Source organism: Sarcophilus harrisii, chromosome 1 (assembly GCF_902635505.1).
Source record: "Sarcophilus harrisii chromosome 1, mSarHar1.11, whole genome shotgun sequence".
Taxonomy (NCBI): domain Eukaryota; kingdom Metazoa; phylum Chordata; class Mammalia; order Dasyuromorphia; family Dasyuridae; genus Sarcophilus; species Sarcophilus harrisii.
The window spans coordinates 344,928,796-344,944,096 of record NC_045426.1 but is presented as its reverse complement, the minus strand read 5'-3'; the positions used below and the strand labels follow the sequence as shown (position 1 = coordinate 344,944,096).

Sequence of the window (15,301 nt, the reverse complement as noted above, 5' to 3'; positions counted from 1 at the left end):
TTAAGAGAGATTGGAAGGACAAAAAAAAGTCCTTACAAAATGAACATTAAAGCCAATTTCTGGACTGAGAACACTGTATTTGAGGGGATCAGGAAATATCTCAAGTAGTCCCTGGCATTTGAGTACAGATTTGAAGGAAAACTAGGAATTCTAAGAGGAGATGAGAAGATGAGAACTCCTAAAACACAGAAACAAGAGGGGAATGATAAACAGATCAGTTTGGCTAGACCAGTGTTTGTGAATAGGAATAAAGCATAATGAATCTAAATAGGTAGAATCTCAACCTAAAAAGGTTGTAGAAAGTTTAAATAACAAACAGAGAAGATTGAATTGTATATAACAAGGAGCTACTGGAATTTATTGAGTAGGAGTGTGACAGTATCAGATCTATACTTTAGGAATATCACCCTAGAAGGTGTGAGGGATGGATTTGGGGAGGAAGAGATCTGAACCAGGAAAAGAAATAGAGAGATGATTGCAATAGTCAAGGTGAGAGATGACAGGAGCATTAATTATCTGAATAGAAAAAAGGGGATAGACAATGAAGAATCAAGGATAACTATGCTTATAAATTAAGGTGATTGGGAGGACTGGTGGTATGCTTGACAAAACAGCAAAGATAGGGGAAGAGATGAGGTTTAGGAAGAAAGATAATGAATATTGTTTTGGAGATAAATAGCTCTTGAAATACCTACAGACAATGCAAAATGTCTAAGTGATTAGTGATATGAGACTGATTATAAAGTTCAAAAAAGAGACAATGGCTAGATATATAGATTTGGGAATAATTTCTGAGATATAATTAAACCTATGGGAAATGATGAGATAACTGAGAAAAAATACAAAGAGAAGAGAAAAAGATCCAGGACAGAGTCTTTAGATACAACCACAACTGGGGAGATTGCAAGAGTGATTACATAGGAAAAGAACTAAGAGAAAGCAGTGTGACAAAAATTCAGAAGACGCACTAAAAATAGTAACTATAAAAATAGCCAAAAATACCAGCACATATGCTACTCTGTCATCTCTACAAAATCTTTATGATGTACCTAAACTACAGATGCACCAAGGGCATCCTTGATGAAGGTATGAAAAAGAAGCAGGCAGGTTTTTGCAAATTATATTCTACAGCTGAATACATTTTCACAGTCATACAAACTAAAAATATAAAATTCCATTGTACTTATTATTTTTATTATTAAAAATCTGATTCAGCAAAACAAATTGTCACTTTAAAGATTCTCCTCAGATAAGGTTAGCTCCCAAGCAGGTCTAAATCATACAAGACTTATGAAGATATAACAACAGAGGTGACTTTGTATGAATTCCCTTTGATTAATGATCACAAAGAATCCATAAAATTGGTAGACAAATTATTTGCAAGATACATTTGCCATCACAGCGTTATTTCCTATAGATGGTGAGGTCCTCTACATTTCCTCTTTTGAGATGACACTGTACTGATGGCACAAACATTGGAACACTGCTGTTCTTTTTAAGTTAGATTCATTATCACTCAAAAGTTTAGCCAAACTATCCACATAGGAAGGACCAAGTGAATGATGAATGTCTAATGTAAACTCTGATATGAAACTGAATGAATATTCCACAAGGCTGGTCCAATAGTATATACAACACTGCAAATGGACAATAAATTAGCCTTAGACCTGAAATGAATAGGCTTAATTGTCTTTAGGAAATGAAATTGTCCAATGCTTTTAATGATCAAATATGTTCAAGTACATAAAGTACTTTATAAACTTTAAAACACATCTTGTTTATTATTAACTTTTTTTTTTTTTTGGCTGAGGCAATTGGGGTTAAGTGACTTGCCCAGGGTCACACAGTTAGGAAGTATTAATTATCTGAAGCCACATTTGAACTCAGGTCCTTCTGACTTCCACCTAGCTGCCCCCCATTATTAATAATTCTAAGCTTCTCCTTGAAACAAAATCCCATCTTTTTTTTTTTAACATGAGTAGTCTTCAATAATCACCTAGACTTGCATGTCAAGGAAAATAAAGTTTCTGAAGATTTAATACATTCACAATCAGGAACTGGCCAGGAAAAGCAATGCAAAGGATAACATTATTGATGTGATGCCAGAAAAAAACCGCTAGCCCTCAGGTAGTGAAACTATTAGATATTTATGTGATATCAAGAGATCTATACCAGAGGTGGGGAACCTTTTTCCTGCCAAGGGTTCATTTGGATACTTATACCATACAAAATTATCAACTTAAAGAACTTAACCAGTGGGAAGTTGTCATCACCAGACCAAGTGATTTTTCACTCACCTGGACATTCCCCACGCCATATCTAAAGAAAAGACTTTAGCATGTGGGATGGCTCTTTTGCTGAGAATTTATGGGAGAGCATGGATAAATATTGAGAATAGGATTCATCTTTAGGTTTATTTTTGATCCAGCAGATCACACCACTGGATCTATACCATAACGAGGTCATAAAAAAGGACCCATGTGTGCAAAAATGTCTGTGGCAACCCTTTTTGTGTAGCAAGGAACTGGAAACTGAATGGCTGCCCATCAACTGGAGAATGGCTGATTAAGTTATGGTATATGAATATTATGGAATATTACAGTTCTATAAAAAATGATCAGGAGGATGATTTCAGAGAGTCCTGGACAGACTTACATGAATTGATGATGCTTAGTGAAGTGATTAAAACCAAGAGAACATTGTACACAGCAACAATAAGATTATATGATGATCAATTCTGATGGACATAGCTCTTTTTAATAATGAGCTTATTCAGGCCAAATCCAATAGACTTGTGATGGAGAGAGCCATCTACACCTGCGAGAGAACTGTGGGGACTGAGTGTGGATCACAACTTGGTATTTTCACCTTTTTTGTTGCTGTTTGCTTGTATTTTGTTTTCTTTCTAATTTTTTCTTTTTGATCTGATTTTTCTTGTGCACCATGATAATTATGGAAATATGTATAAAAGAATTGCACATATTTAGCATATATTGGATTACTTGCCATCTAGGGGAGGTAGTGGGAAAAGGGAAGAAAAAAGTTTGGAACACAAGGTTTTACAAGGGTGAATATTGAAAATTATCTATGTATATGACATGAAAATAAAAAAGTTTTATTAAAAAATAAATTTTTTGGTTGAAACCAGTAAAAGGAGTGCCACATTGATAAAATTACAGAAGAAAAAGATTAAGTTCAATTGACTGGTTTTCTTTTTTGTCTGTTTTGTTTTTCCCTAGTATAGATTCAGGTTGAAATTTGCCAAGAAATAGAACTTACACTGATTTCCATAAAAATTTTCTTTTAAAATAAATGAAATTAGGGCCAGCTAGATGGCACAGGGGATAGACCACCAGCCCCGGATTCAGGAGAACCTGAGTTCAAATCTGGTTTCAGACACTTAACACTTTCTAGCTGTATGGCCCTGGGCAAGTCACTTAACCCCAATTGCCTCAGCAAAAAATTTTTTAAAAAGTAAAATAAAATAAATGAAATAAGCTTAACAATTAACAATCTATATTAGCCTATCTCAATAGTCCTTATCTGAGTGATATTATGATCTATATGACAGGAAACAAAAGAAATGTCTTTGACCTATAGAATTCACATTCTTAAAATAGAAAATCATGCTGATGTAAATAGATACATAAGCAAGCAGGCTTTATGAGCCCACCCACAGGAGCACAGATGGAATCTCATTTCTTAGGGAAGCAGAGTCAGGAAGAAAAAGAAAGCTGCTTGCTGCTAAAAGTAGGGTTAACAAGGGATTCTATATCTTTCTTTCAATAAGAGAAGACTTTAATGAATATGATTGAAGCCAAGCAAGGTAGTCTACCTTGGATTATATAGGAGAAAGCTTAGAATTTTCAGGGTTTAACTCAAGCATAATGTTAGAAAGCCAAAGTGATCTGCAGCCTAAGTTATTTTCAATATAATTAATGAATTCTCACTTTGTGGACACCATTGCCAATGTATGTGCTTAACTATTTTTTTTTTAAATTAAAGCTGTTTATTTTCAAAATATATGCACAGATAATTTTCAACATTCACCTTTGCAAAACCTTGTGTCTCAATTTTTTTCCTTCTCTTCCTCCCTAACTAAATGGTAACTAATCCAATATATTAAACATGTGCAACTCTTCTATACATATTTCCCCAATTATCATGGTATACAAGAAAAATCAGATCTAAAAGGAAAAAAAGAACCAAAATGCAAGCAAACAACAATTAAAAAGGTGAAAATGCCATGTTGTGATCCACACTACATCCCCACAAGCCTCTCTCTGAGTGCAGATGGCTTTCTATCACAAGACCATTGGAAGTGGCCTGAATTACCTCTCTGTTGAAAAGAGCCACATCTGTCCATCAGATCATTGTAGAATCTTGTTGTTGATGTGTACAATGTTCTCTTGGTTCTATTCACTTGACTTGGCATCAGTTCATGTAAGTCTCCCCCGGCCTCTCTGAAATCATCCTCCTGAATCGTTTCTTATAGAATAATATTCCATTAACACGCATATACCATAACTTTTTCAGCCTTTCTCCAAAGATGGGCAGCCACTTAGTTTCCAGTTTAACTATTAAAATGTCAAGTTTGTCCCCAGAAGATTGCCCACTAGATCTTTTCTTTATATAAAGAAATGATTTAAAAAGAAGTAGATACAATCTTTGATAGTGGAAGTATCTGTCTCAATTATATCAGAGATGCTTCAATATAAATAAGTAATCATTCATAAAAATCTTCTCAACCACTAGAAGTTCCTTGAGTCCCTCGTCTTTATATTCCCCTAATGTCCATCAGTGGTCTATGTACATAAAACGACTCAAGAGACAAATATTTTTTGATTTGAAGCTATAAAAGATTCAATAGTTTGTTACTTCCATCTAATTTCTAACCAATAGGGCTCTAAGGACTTCTCCCAACTTAGTAATAGTAGCAATGGCCAACTGGCCTCTCTGGATTCAAGAATAAAAACGGACACTTTCCACTCATACAATCTTTCTAGGAATCTTGTCTGATGACCATATTGGGGAAAAAACAAAAAACAAAAAAACCAACTAAAAATAAGAGAAATACAAATTAAAACAACTCTGAGATTTCGTTTCATACCCAGGAAATGGGCAAAGATGATAAAAATCAGAAATCAATACTATAGGAACTAAGGAATTAAGTTAGAAAAATCACTAAAATTCTCACATGGAGCCAAAAATTTCATACCTAAGACTGACAACAAAGGTCAATGGTAGAAAGAAAGATCTCATAAATACCTAAGTATTTATAGCAGTATTTTTTTTTAATAACATAAAAAACTAGAATCAAAGTAGGTGCCCATCAATTGGGGTATAGCTAAACAAACTAATCAATAAGACTGCACAGCAAGAAATCAATATGCAGAATTCAGAGAAACATGAAGGAACTTTTATGAACTGATGCTAAGTGAAGAAAGAACATTCCAGAATGATTACCAAAGTGTCCATGGGTATGTATGTATGTATTTAGAAACACATTTTAAAAATTGGGTTTTTCAAAGGCCATATTCTATTTAACCATAGAACTAATACAATTTCTAAAGGAAAATTAATATGTATCCATGTATGAAAACAGAATTCTGAAAAAACACAAGTTCCAAATAACTGATTATAAAATATACAGCCTTCAGAGATCTTAGATTTTAATACTCTTGCTAGGGATGGAGCAGATTATGTACATAAAATGTTAGATATACTATTAATATTGGCTGCTATACTAAAAAATGTTTTAGATAATCTGAAATAAATTAAATGTGTTACCATTGTTTATATCATTTTTAAAAAATGCATATAGATTGGATAATTTGTACGGGGAATCTCATCATCAAGTACTTGGAACTGAAATTTAAGCAGGAAGTATTACACATGATAAGCAAGCTTCCTTAGTAGAAGGGTAGTAAAATAGTAAATGAGTGAGTACCATAATTCATGTGACTACCTACATACATATATAAAATTTGTTCCCATTTTCAGAAAAAAATATCTTTTCTACACACAAATGATTTGGAGGCTTTTCCGTTTTAGTTTTCTGAAGGAATTCACTTTTCTATACCCCTGATGATGATAGCACAACTATGATGTGCTAACTTAAAGAGACAAATAAGAAAAGTTCTAGTCATTACATTCCAATGGTTTCATCCCCCCAAAAGTACTCAATGTAAGAATGGCAGCTGAAGAAATTGCATTACATAGATTGATAGATATAATATATATATACATACACTCAAAATATTTGTAAATTATTGTTTTTACCACGGAAGCAATGATAAAGTGTTACAAAATTAATTTAAATATGCAAGCCTCTGTACTGCTTTTCAGTTGTCACTGTTCTCAGTTTAGAGAAATAAACTGAGGTATGGTTAGAGTACAAACAATTCCACCTAAATGCAGATCAATCTCTGAATTCCTTTAGCTGTACTTATTAAAGGTGGAAAGTTGAAAATAGGGATATTTGCTTGTATTTTTCAAGGCTTAGAATTGAAAAACTGTTAAGATTTTCCCAGTTTAGGAACATGCAGGCAGCTCAAGTTACCCATCATCTCTGACTAAGCCTTCTTGAGCACTGTAATTGGGGGAGGGGACCGATAGAATTGGTTTAGAGATTTTATGAGTCTGAGATGTTCAGCTACATAACAGTAATATTAACTTTACCCTTCTCTTTTATGTTTCAAAATGAGATCAATAATTTCCTGCCTGGGTTATGAAGGGTTGTTCTGACAAGAGAACAATAGCACATTCTTCCAAAACTTAAAAAAAGCCTATTTTTTCCTTTAATAGAGGCAATATAAATGCTGACATTATTCTGCTATTGTCCTATGGTATACAATTTTACATTTTCCATGGACCACATTTATTATAAGAAGCAATCTAGGCATGGTTATAAACAGAAAGAACTAAGTTTGTATGTAAACTGCATTAGAGATAATTAGTCAGGGCTAGGGTCTGATTCAGAAATCTGGGCTCTGACACATCATCAGATACTATTACCCTCTTCATTTTATACATAGAGAATCAGAGAAAAAAAGAAGCTAAATGAGTTACTAATTGAGGATCACATTTAAGTATCGGAGATTTCATTCAAACTCTATCTTGCTCCAAGCTCAGCTACTGCATTAACTAGTTCTTCCACCCGAGGGCAAGCCATATGACTTTTTAGGGTTCCAGGCAACTCTCCTTAAGTTATAAGAGTAGCGATCTAGTGAAAAGATCTTTTAAGGTGATGATTCTGCCCCCCTCACTAACACCTCCAAAAAGAATTACAAATATTGGGGAAGACTGCCTAGGCATTTACTATAAAATTTGACAACAAAATGTTAATTCATGAGACAGGTTGTCTTCATTAAGCATTGGACTTGGAGTCAGGAAGACCTAAATTCAAATCCAGCCTCACACACTTGCTAACTGTGTGACTCAGTTTCTTCAATCATAAAATGAGGATAATTGTCCCTATTACATAGGGCTATTGTGAGGATCAAATGAGATAACATTTATAAAATGCTGAGCAAGGTATGCTACCATACAGCATGGTAGGTTGCTTATTCCTCTTCTCTTAATTCTTAAAGTTGAGATTTCTTGAATTATATCTTAAATGAATAATTTATTTTAGTATGGGATAATGGTGAAATACCGAGGGCATCAGGTTTATTGGAGAGCAGTGATAATTACCTATAAAGCATAGAGGAATCAGACACAAACACAAGATTTTGGTACAATAGTTCCTCTTATACAGGACCAGAAAATCACTGTTGTATTCAAAGACAACTCTTCTTTTGCCTTGAATAGTTGATGTAGGAGAAGCCATTGGACTCCCTGTCGGGGAAGACTAAAAGTTCTAGTCCTGAACTAGCCATTATTAACAACCATGGGCCAGCCGTACATAAACTTTAGGTCCTGCATTTTCCCCTCTGTAAATGAAGGAAATGGATTAGATAATCTAAAGTTCCTTTCAGTTCTAACATGTTATGATGTATATATATTCTTTAGCATCTCTTATTTGTAAAGGAGTTGTTCAGCTCTTTATCAGCTATTGTAAAGTCTGAGCACCAACATCAATTTTAGACAAATAAGAAACTAAGAAATACCTTCTTGACTAAAAGATGAAAAAGTCTGTCAATTCTGTCACTATGATAAACATGAAGTTCATTCAGCGGGGTCCTTTATCAAAACCTTTCTCAAATATCACTTAAGAATACATCCTAGCTATGGTTTAAGAAATTCACGAGTTCTTTCCATTTTTTCTGCTTTAAATCAGTATCATCATATGGACAAATAAGAACAGGGAAAACAATATGTACCATCTCACAAAAGAGTTCAGAAGCTTCCCATATTTCAGTCAAAGAGTTTGATAAAGAACCTAATTTTTGTCCATAACACCTACATATATAAGCAAGGTACTAGTAGTGGCATTGTATATAACACATCACTTTCTTCCTGATCCCTGAATATTTATATTGGATCACATGCTGTTTTCTAAGTAACAAAGTAAAAATATTTCCGGATCAAAACCCACACTAGAATTTTCCAGGTTGTTCTATAGATGGGGGCAACCTGGCAAATGTAGAGATTTAAAGGGCAAAAGAGTTACTATCAACAAAGCATGAACTCAGCAGTAACCTTACACAGAAACCAAGAGCAATTTTACCTAAAGAATGCGACAGAAGCTTCTGAGCTTTTGGCTCTCATTACGTGTTAGAAGCAATTACCAGCTGACTCTTCTGCCCCAAACCATAAAAAACCTGGACACAAGGACGCAAGGGAAAAAAGCCTTTTCAGTTGAAGGCTCCATGCTGCAAAGAGGCTGTTTAGGAGCGACTGCAGCGCTAAGGGGCTGGTCAGGCAAGGAACCAGGGCTTTGGGCAACGTTCTGAACAAACAAACCCGATCTGGAGTCAGCATCGGGATCTGGGAAGAGAAAAATCGCAAGGTTGTAAAGACGGGGATTCTGTTTAGGGCTGTTTCACGGCCCTAAAAGCTTCTGCCACCAAGATGCAAGTGACCTTGGGCATCCCCGGTGGGACTGAGCTAAGTGCTGGGGATATTCCGGGTGACCTCTGGCTTGTCAGCGGGAGTCTCTCGGCCTGGGGCAACCGAAGGAGGGATGTTTCTCCCTTTCTCTCGGTGGGTGTGGCCGTGGGGAAGAAGAGAAGGCTGCAGAGGCTCCCCGGGGGCTATTAGGGGTTCCGAGGAAAGGAGGCGGAGGTGAGCAGAGTTCCTGGAAATGATATGGGAGGGCGGGATAGTGGGAGGGAGTGACGGCGGGAGGGGGAGAGAGGGGCCCGCAGCTGGGAATAGAAAGCAGGCCCGCCGGGCCCAGCGGCCCAGGGGTCAGAGGCAGGGTTTCCGGGGCGGGGCGGGAGCCCATTCTACGCGCCCCCCCTCGGGGCAGGCTGAGCCCCGCGCGCTCGGCCCCGGACTCGCAGCCTACCTCCTCGGCCTGCTTGCGTAGCGCCTTCTCCCGCTCGTACTGGGTGAGCAGCTGCTCGTTGTCCTCGCGCAGCAGCTCGAGCTCAACCTCGTGTTCCTGGTTCTCGCTGAGCACCGAATCCAGGTTCTCGAGCACGTTCACCACTAGCGGCATCAGCTCCTTCACCACCTCCTCGTCGTAGCAGCTGATGAGGCGCTCGAATTCGCGGTAGATGGAGCCGGCCAGGCCCGACACCCGCTCCGACATCACCGAGCCGGAGCAGTAGTCATCCTGGTACACCACTACCCCGCCGCCCTCGTCCATCTGGATCTCCATCATCGTGGCTACCGCTGCCGCCGCCAGCGCGGCCTAATGCCTTCCCGGCCGGGCCTGGCTGAGCTGCTCGTCGACTGTCTGCTCCCAGCTCCCCCGTTTCCCCGAGGCCGCTGCAGCCGCTCTACTCTGCTTGTCACCTCCGCGGCTCTGCCAGTCATTCACCCGCCGGAAGTCCCGCCCCACCTCCCGGAAGTCGCCGCGGCTCCTCTGGAGAAAGGGGAAATGGACGTTTCCCAGGCAACTGCCCGAGGGTCCTCTTACACATCCTCGCTAGGGGGAGCCGAAGTCGTGAGGGAAAGAGGAGCGTGCGCACTACTGCTTCGGACTCGGAGCCCTTTCTGCAGTTTCCGAAGTCTGACTCCCAGATTCCTTAGAAACGTTATCCTCATTCACTAAATCTGGATCAGACTGCCTGCAGCACAGACGCCACGAGATGCAGAGAAACAGGGCGGGTGAGGGGTAGAGAGAAGAGAGGCGGAGACGGGGAGAGGGGACTGCAGTTAAGGTGCAGAGCGAAGTTTAGAGACTACATTCTATGATGTAGAATAGGAAAAGCATGTTGGAGCCAAGTAGTGGGTTTTTATGCTAATGTATTGGAACCTAGAGAAAGGAGCTCCTGGAGTTTATTGCAGAGGGTCGGACAGGGTCAGCCCTGTTTTGGGAATGCTGTTTGAAGATTGGTTTAAAAAAAAGGGGGGGGGGGGGCTAATGCAATAATCCAAGCTAAATGGTGATGAATGTGTGAACTAGGGTAGTGATCATGTGAATAGATGAGGACAGATTTATGTTTATAAAGAACTGTTTAGGAGGTAGAATCAATGAGATTTGGCAGTTATTGATTCAATGGGATGAAGGAGAAGAAAGTTGAGGATTTCAAGGTTTCAAACCCGGATGATTGGATAGAGGCGTCCATCCTAAATTTTTATAGTTGTTTGGTATTCTTTATATGTTTTATATGTATATTTTTTATACTTACCTTGAGTAAGTTTGAGTTTGAAATACGTACAGGATTATGTAGTTAAAATGTGTTTGACAATTAGCAATCCAGAGTAGAGAAAACTAGGGTTAAACATGTAGATTCGGGAGTCATCTGAATTGAGGTCATAATTAAACCCATAGAAGCTGATGAGGTCACCAAGAGAAAATGAGAGACTGGAAGGAGCTACCTTTAGAATCTGTAATTAAGGTGAGACACTTTAAAACCAAACAAAGATAGGAGATCACATAAAGTACAAAATAAACGTTTTCAAAAGAATTATAAACCTTTAGGGAAAAAAAAATGCTCCAAAAAAGTAATAAATGCAAATAAAAAGGCTGGGATTTCACCTCACATTCATCAAGTTTGCAAAAACAAAATTATTATAATAGAATCTTAAAAGCAAGTGGGAAGACAGGCACAATAATGTACAGGTGATAGAGTTATCAACAGTACAACTTCAAGTCCTTTAATTCATAATATAAATCATAATAGTTTTTTTTTTTTGTAATAGCAAAAAACCTGGAAAGGAGTGGTTGCCTATCAATTGGTGAATGGCTAAACAATGTGTCACAGGAATGTAGTAGAGTATTATTGAATCATAACCACTGAGGAATATGAGGAATTTAGAGAAACGTGAAGACTTGAATGAACTGATAATTGGAGAAAGCAAAACCAGGAAAATATACTAAACAGCAACCATTTAAATAAAGCAAACACAATACAATTCAGTGATTAATATGGAGTCCAAATTATAGATGATGAAAGTCTCTTCTGAGAAAAGGGGTGGATTGTCATCTGCCTGGGGACCATATGATTATTCCCTGACTGGGCCTGTGGGGAATAAGTGACATAACATTCTGCCATATTACCACCAGCCCCCTGCTTAGCTTTATTTGGAACAAGGGAAATTTACTTTTAACCTGCTTCAACAATCATTTATCTGGGGCAGGTAGGTGGCATTGTGGATAGAGCACCAGCCCTGAAGACAAGAGGACCAGAGTTCAAAAGTGACCTCACACATTTACCACTTCCTAGCTGTGACCCCAATTGCCTCAGGAAAAAAAAACAAAAACCCAAAACCCAATCATCTGTCTATGTGCTTCTTCTCACTCCATCCCCAAATCTTTTTTCTAGTTTCACATGCTGCATAATCCCCCAGTCTCCCTCTTAAGAGTCAACTTCTAGAGATGTTACTAATTTATCTGAACTCATTCCTCAACGATCAACAAACCTTCCAGTTACCCAGGCTTGCAATCTTAAGTGCAGACCATCATCACTTCATTGTGATGGCAATAAGCCCTGGATTGGTCCTCCTTTTTCAAGCCTTTCCCTATTTCAGTCCATCCTCCATTCAGCTGTCAATTTAATCTTCCTAAAGCTTAGGTCTATCTATATTGTCACCATATTCAATAAACTCCAGGGACTCTAGAATCAAAACTCTAGTAAAGATGCTTTAATAATATGGCCTCCTACCTTTCTAATTTTATGCATTATTTCCTTTCCCCTCCCCTCCATTATACTTTGTGATCCTATTCTCAATACCATATCTTGAACCAGACCTTCCTGACATTTTCTCTGCTGTCTTCCACCCTTGGAACATTTTTTCTCATTTGTCCTTGCCTCCCTTCAGACTATGTCTCTTCTACAAGAAAAGTTTCCTCATGCCTTTAATATTAGCATCTATTATCTCCAACTTACTACATGTCTTATGTCTGTATATATGCATATTTGTTTACACACACACACATCTTATTTGTACATATTTGCACGTTGCCTCTTCCCCTTAGAAAATGAGCTCCTGAGAGCATTTTCTTTTTTTTTTTTGCCTTTTTATATCATGCCTCTAGCACAGTACAGGGACATAGTAAGCACTTATGCAATTCCCTGACCATATAAACTATCTTACCCAAACTCAAATCTTATTGCAAAAAATGTATTCCTTTGTTTGGTTTTTAAAACTTTTAAATTGGGCTCCAGTTTATCCATGTTATTGCCTTTTTTTTTGCATTTTAAGAGTCCAACTAAACTGACTTTTCACATGATACGTTAACTTTTCTATGTATTACTTGTCTCCCACACCTGAAATAAATTCTTTTACCTCTGCCTCAGAATCCCTTATTCAAAAAACAATTCAAAGCTTTCCCTACCCTTCCACTAATGCCTTCTTACCCTAAAAACTATACTTTGTATATTTTACATATACATATTTCTCTCCAATAAATATTACTGCCTTAGGAGTAAAGATTGTTTCATTCTTTTTTCAGCACTTAAGCCATTCGATACTCTTAAAATTTCTTTATACTTCACTATCTCAGCTCAATCTCCTGACTTTTCCTAAAAGGATTGGAAATTGACTCCCTTTGAGAGAATTTCTTTTTCTTGTACCCCCACATCCCCTCTCCCTAGTGATTAGCACCATGTCTGACTCAGGATACATTTAATTTCATTCATAATGAGAAAAATTTGCAGTAAGAATGGTTTGGCAACACATTTTGAAAAACAGTATATACTTACTGATGAATAATATAGCCAATATTTCCCAATTTTTTCTTTGCTGCATGGAGGACTTTAGTCCTTACTTTAGTAAGAGATAATAGAATGGAAGAGAATGTTTTAGTGGAGATGGGGGCTATGGTATCAAACTCAAAAATGGGACAGGAAGAAGCCCAGTAATCAAGAACTGATTTACTTTTTAAAAAGGACCCATATGCAAAAAAGTTTTGTTAACAGCTTTTTGTAGTGGCAAGGAATTAAAAATTGAGTTGATGACCATTAACTGGGAAATGCCTGAATAAGACATTGGTATATGAGTATAATGGGATATTATTGTTCTATAAAAGAAATGAACAACAGAATTTCAGAAAAGCCTGAATGACTGATATGAACTGATGCCAAGTGAAATCAGGAGGATCAGACCTGTTTCTTAACATTTTGGTGATCCAAGATAATTCCAATAGACTTGGGATGGAAGGTGCCATCCGCATCCAAAGGAGAACTATGGAGACTAAAGGTGGATCGAAGCATAGTACTTTCACCTTTTTTATTTGCTTTTTCTTGTGATTTTTTCCCCCCTTTGGTCTGATTTTGTTTTTTATGACAAATGTGGAAATGTATGCAAATAAATACTTGTTGATTGATGATAGCCCCTGAGGATACAAAAGGCATTTTCAACTTTAACCAAATGTTAGTACCCAATTCCTCAAATGTAGATATGTTACTTAATTGTTTACCATATAAGTTTAAATACTTAAGACTATTAGCAAGATCAGGTTGTATACATACAACTCCCTTGAACTGATGATCAATGGTAGAAACAGTGTCTCCATGGGGTTTTGAAAGGAATAGAGGACAATTCTCAACAGCCAGTTATACTGCAGTGAATTCAATTGTAAAATATAATTTAGCAATTCAGAAAACTAAATTTAGAAAGCTGATTCCTGAATTGGTTTCCAATTAGTTTCCCTAGGTTCCAATTCCTGAATTGGAAGGGAAACCAATCTAGGTTCAATTTGACATGTGATTTGTGTTCAAATGTTCTAAGAAAGTGCCATGGAAGGGGAGGACCAATATAAATTTCCACTTTTAATGCTGTATGCTTTTTCTTAACACACAAAATTCACTTCAGCGCCTTCTCATTCATAACTGCCTTCTCATTTTCTTGCAGAATTGAATTTTACATAGTACCATTTTGATATAACACATAAAATAGCTTATACTTCATTAATAGTCTACTGGAAAGAATGATACTTGGACTGAGTAAAAAGCATGAGGTAAAAGGTGTGCTTCATTTAAATTTTGCCGAATTCAGCATTATAACAAAAATAATAGGACTAGAAACAAGTCACACCCTATGAATCACTGTATACTTTAAATGAATCACTGTATATACTTGAACAAAGCATAATAATTAGAGCAAGTATAATCATCCTTTGATTTTTGTTATTTAGTACTTGATTATGTACTATTTAATGCCTCAGTAAATTCCTCTGAACCTAGATACTGCTAGTTTTATGAAGTTTTGCGCTGGACTTGACTCACTGAAGATACTGCTTAAAACTTCTGGCATTTATTATTAGACTGTGTGATTTTGGGTAACTTGCAATTTCTCTGCCTGTTTCCTCACCTGGAAAAAGGAACTAGTGCTTCCTATCTTCTTGAGGGAGGCTTGTAGGATAAAACCGTAAATAATTATGTAAATGCCAGCTATTACTAAGGAAAAATTTTATGTGTGCAAAGAATAATTATTTTATCAGTGCAGTGATACTAGGTAGATACCAAAAAAAAAATTAGTCCAAAAAGCTAGATATCTCTTTCAAGTAACCCTATGAATTAACTTAATGCTTTCTTTTTTTCTTGCAAAGAAATAAGGAGTATGCCCCTTTCCCATAAGTTTTCAAGGTGGGGGGTGGGGGGGAGAGAGAAAGGAAGAGAATGTCATCCCAAGTACCATAATTAATCCCATAAACATGTCATTCCTTACTAAATACTTCCAAAATAATGGACAAATTCAATTGTTTCTGTAATTGAAAGGTTAAACAGCATAATATATGGGA

At 37.2% G+C, this 15,301-nt stretch overlaps 1 protein-coding gene across 25 annotated transcripts in view; it reads right to left on the bottom strand.

Moving 5' to 3' along the window:
- Positions 1–9,897, bottom strand: part of MAPK8IP3 (mitogen-activated protein kinase 8 interacting protein 3) — a 92,817-nt gene extending 82,920 nt beyond the window's left edge. For all 25 annotated transcript variants that reach the window (XM_031945793.1, XM_031945795.1, XM_031945797.1 and 22 more), the window contains exon 1: positions 9,455–9,897. In XM_031945793.1, coding sequence (XP_031801653.1) covers positions 9,455–9,772 — 318 coding nt within the window. In that variant the 5' untranslated portion in view covers positions 9,773–9,897. The remainder of the gene's footprint in view (positions 1–9,454) is intronic.
- Between the last annotated feature and the right edge of the window lie 5,404 nt (positions 9,898–15,301).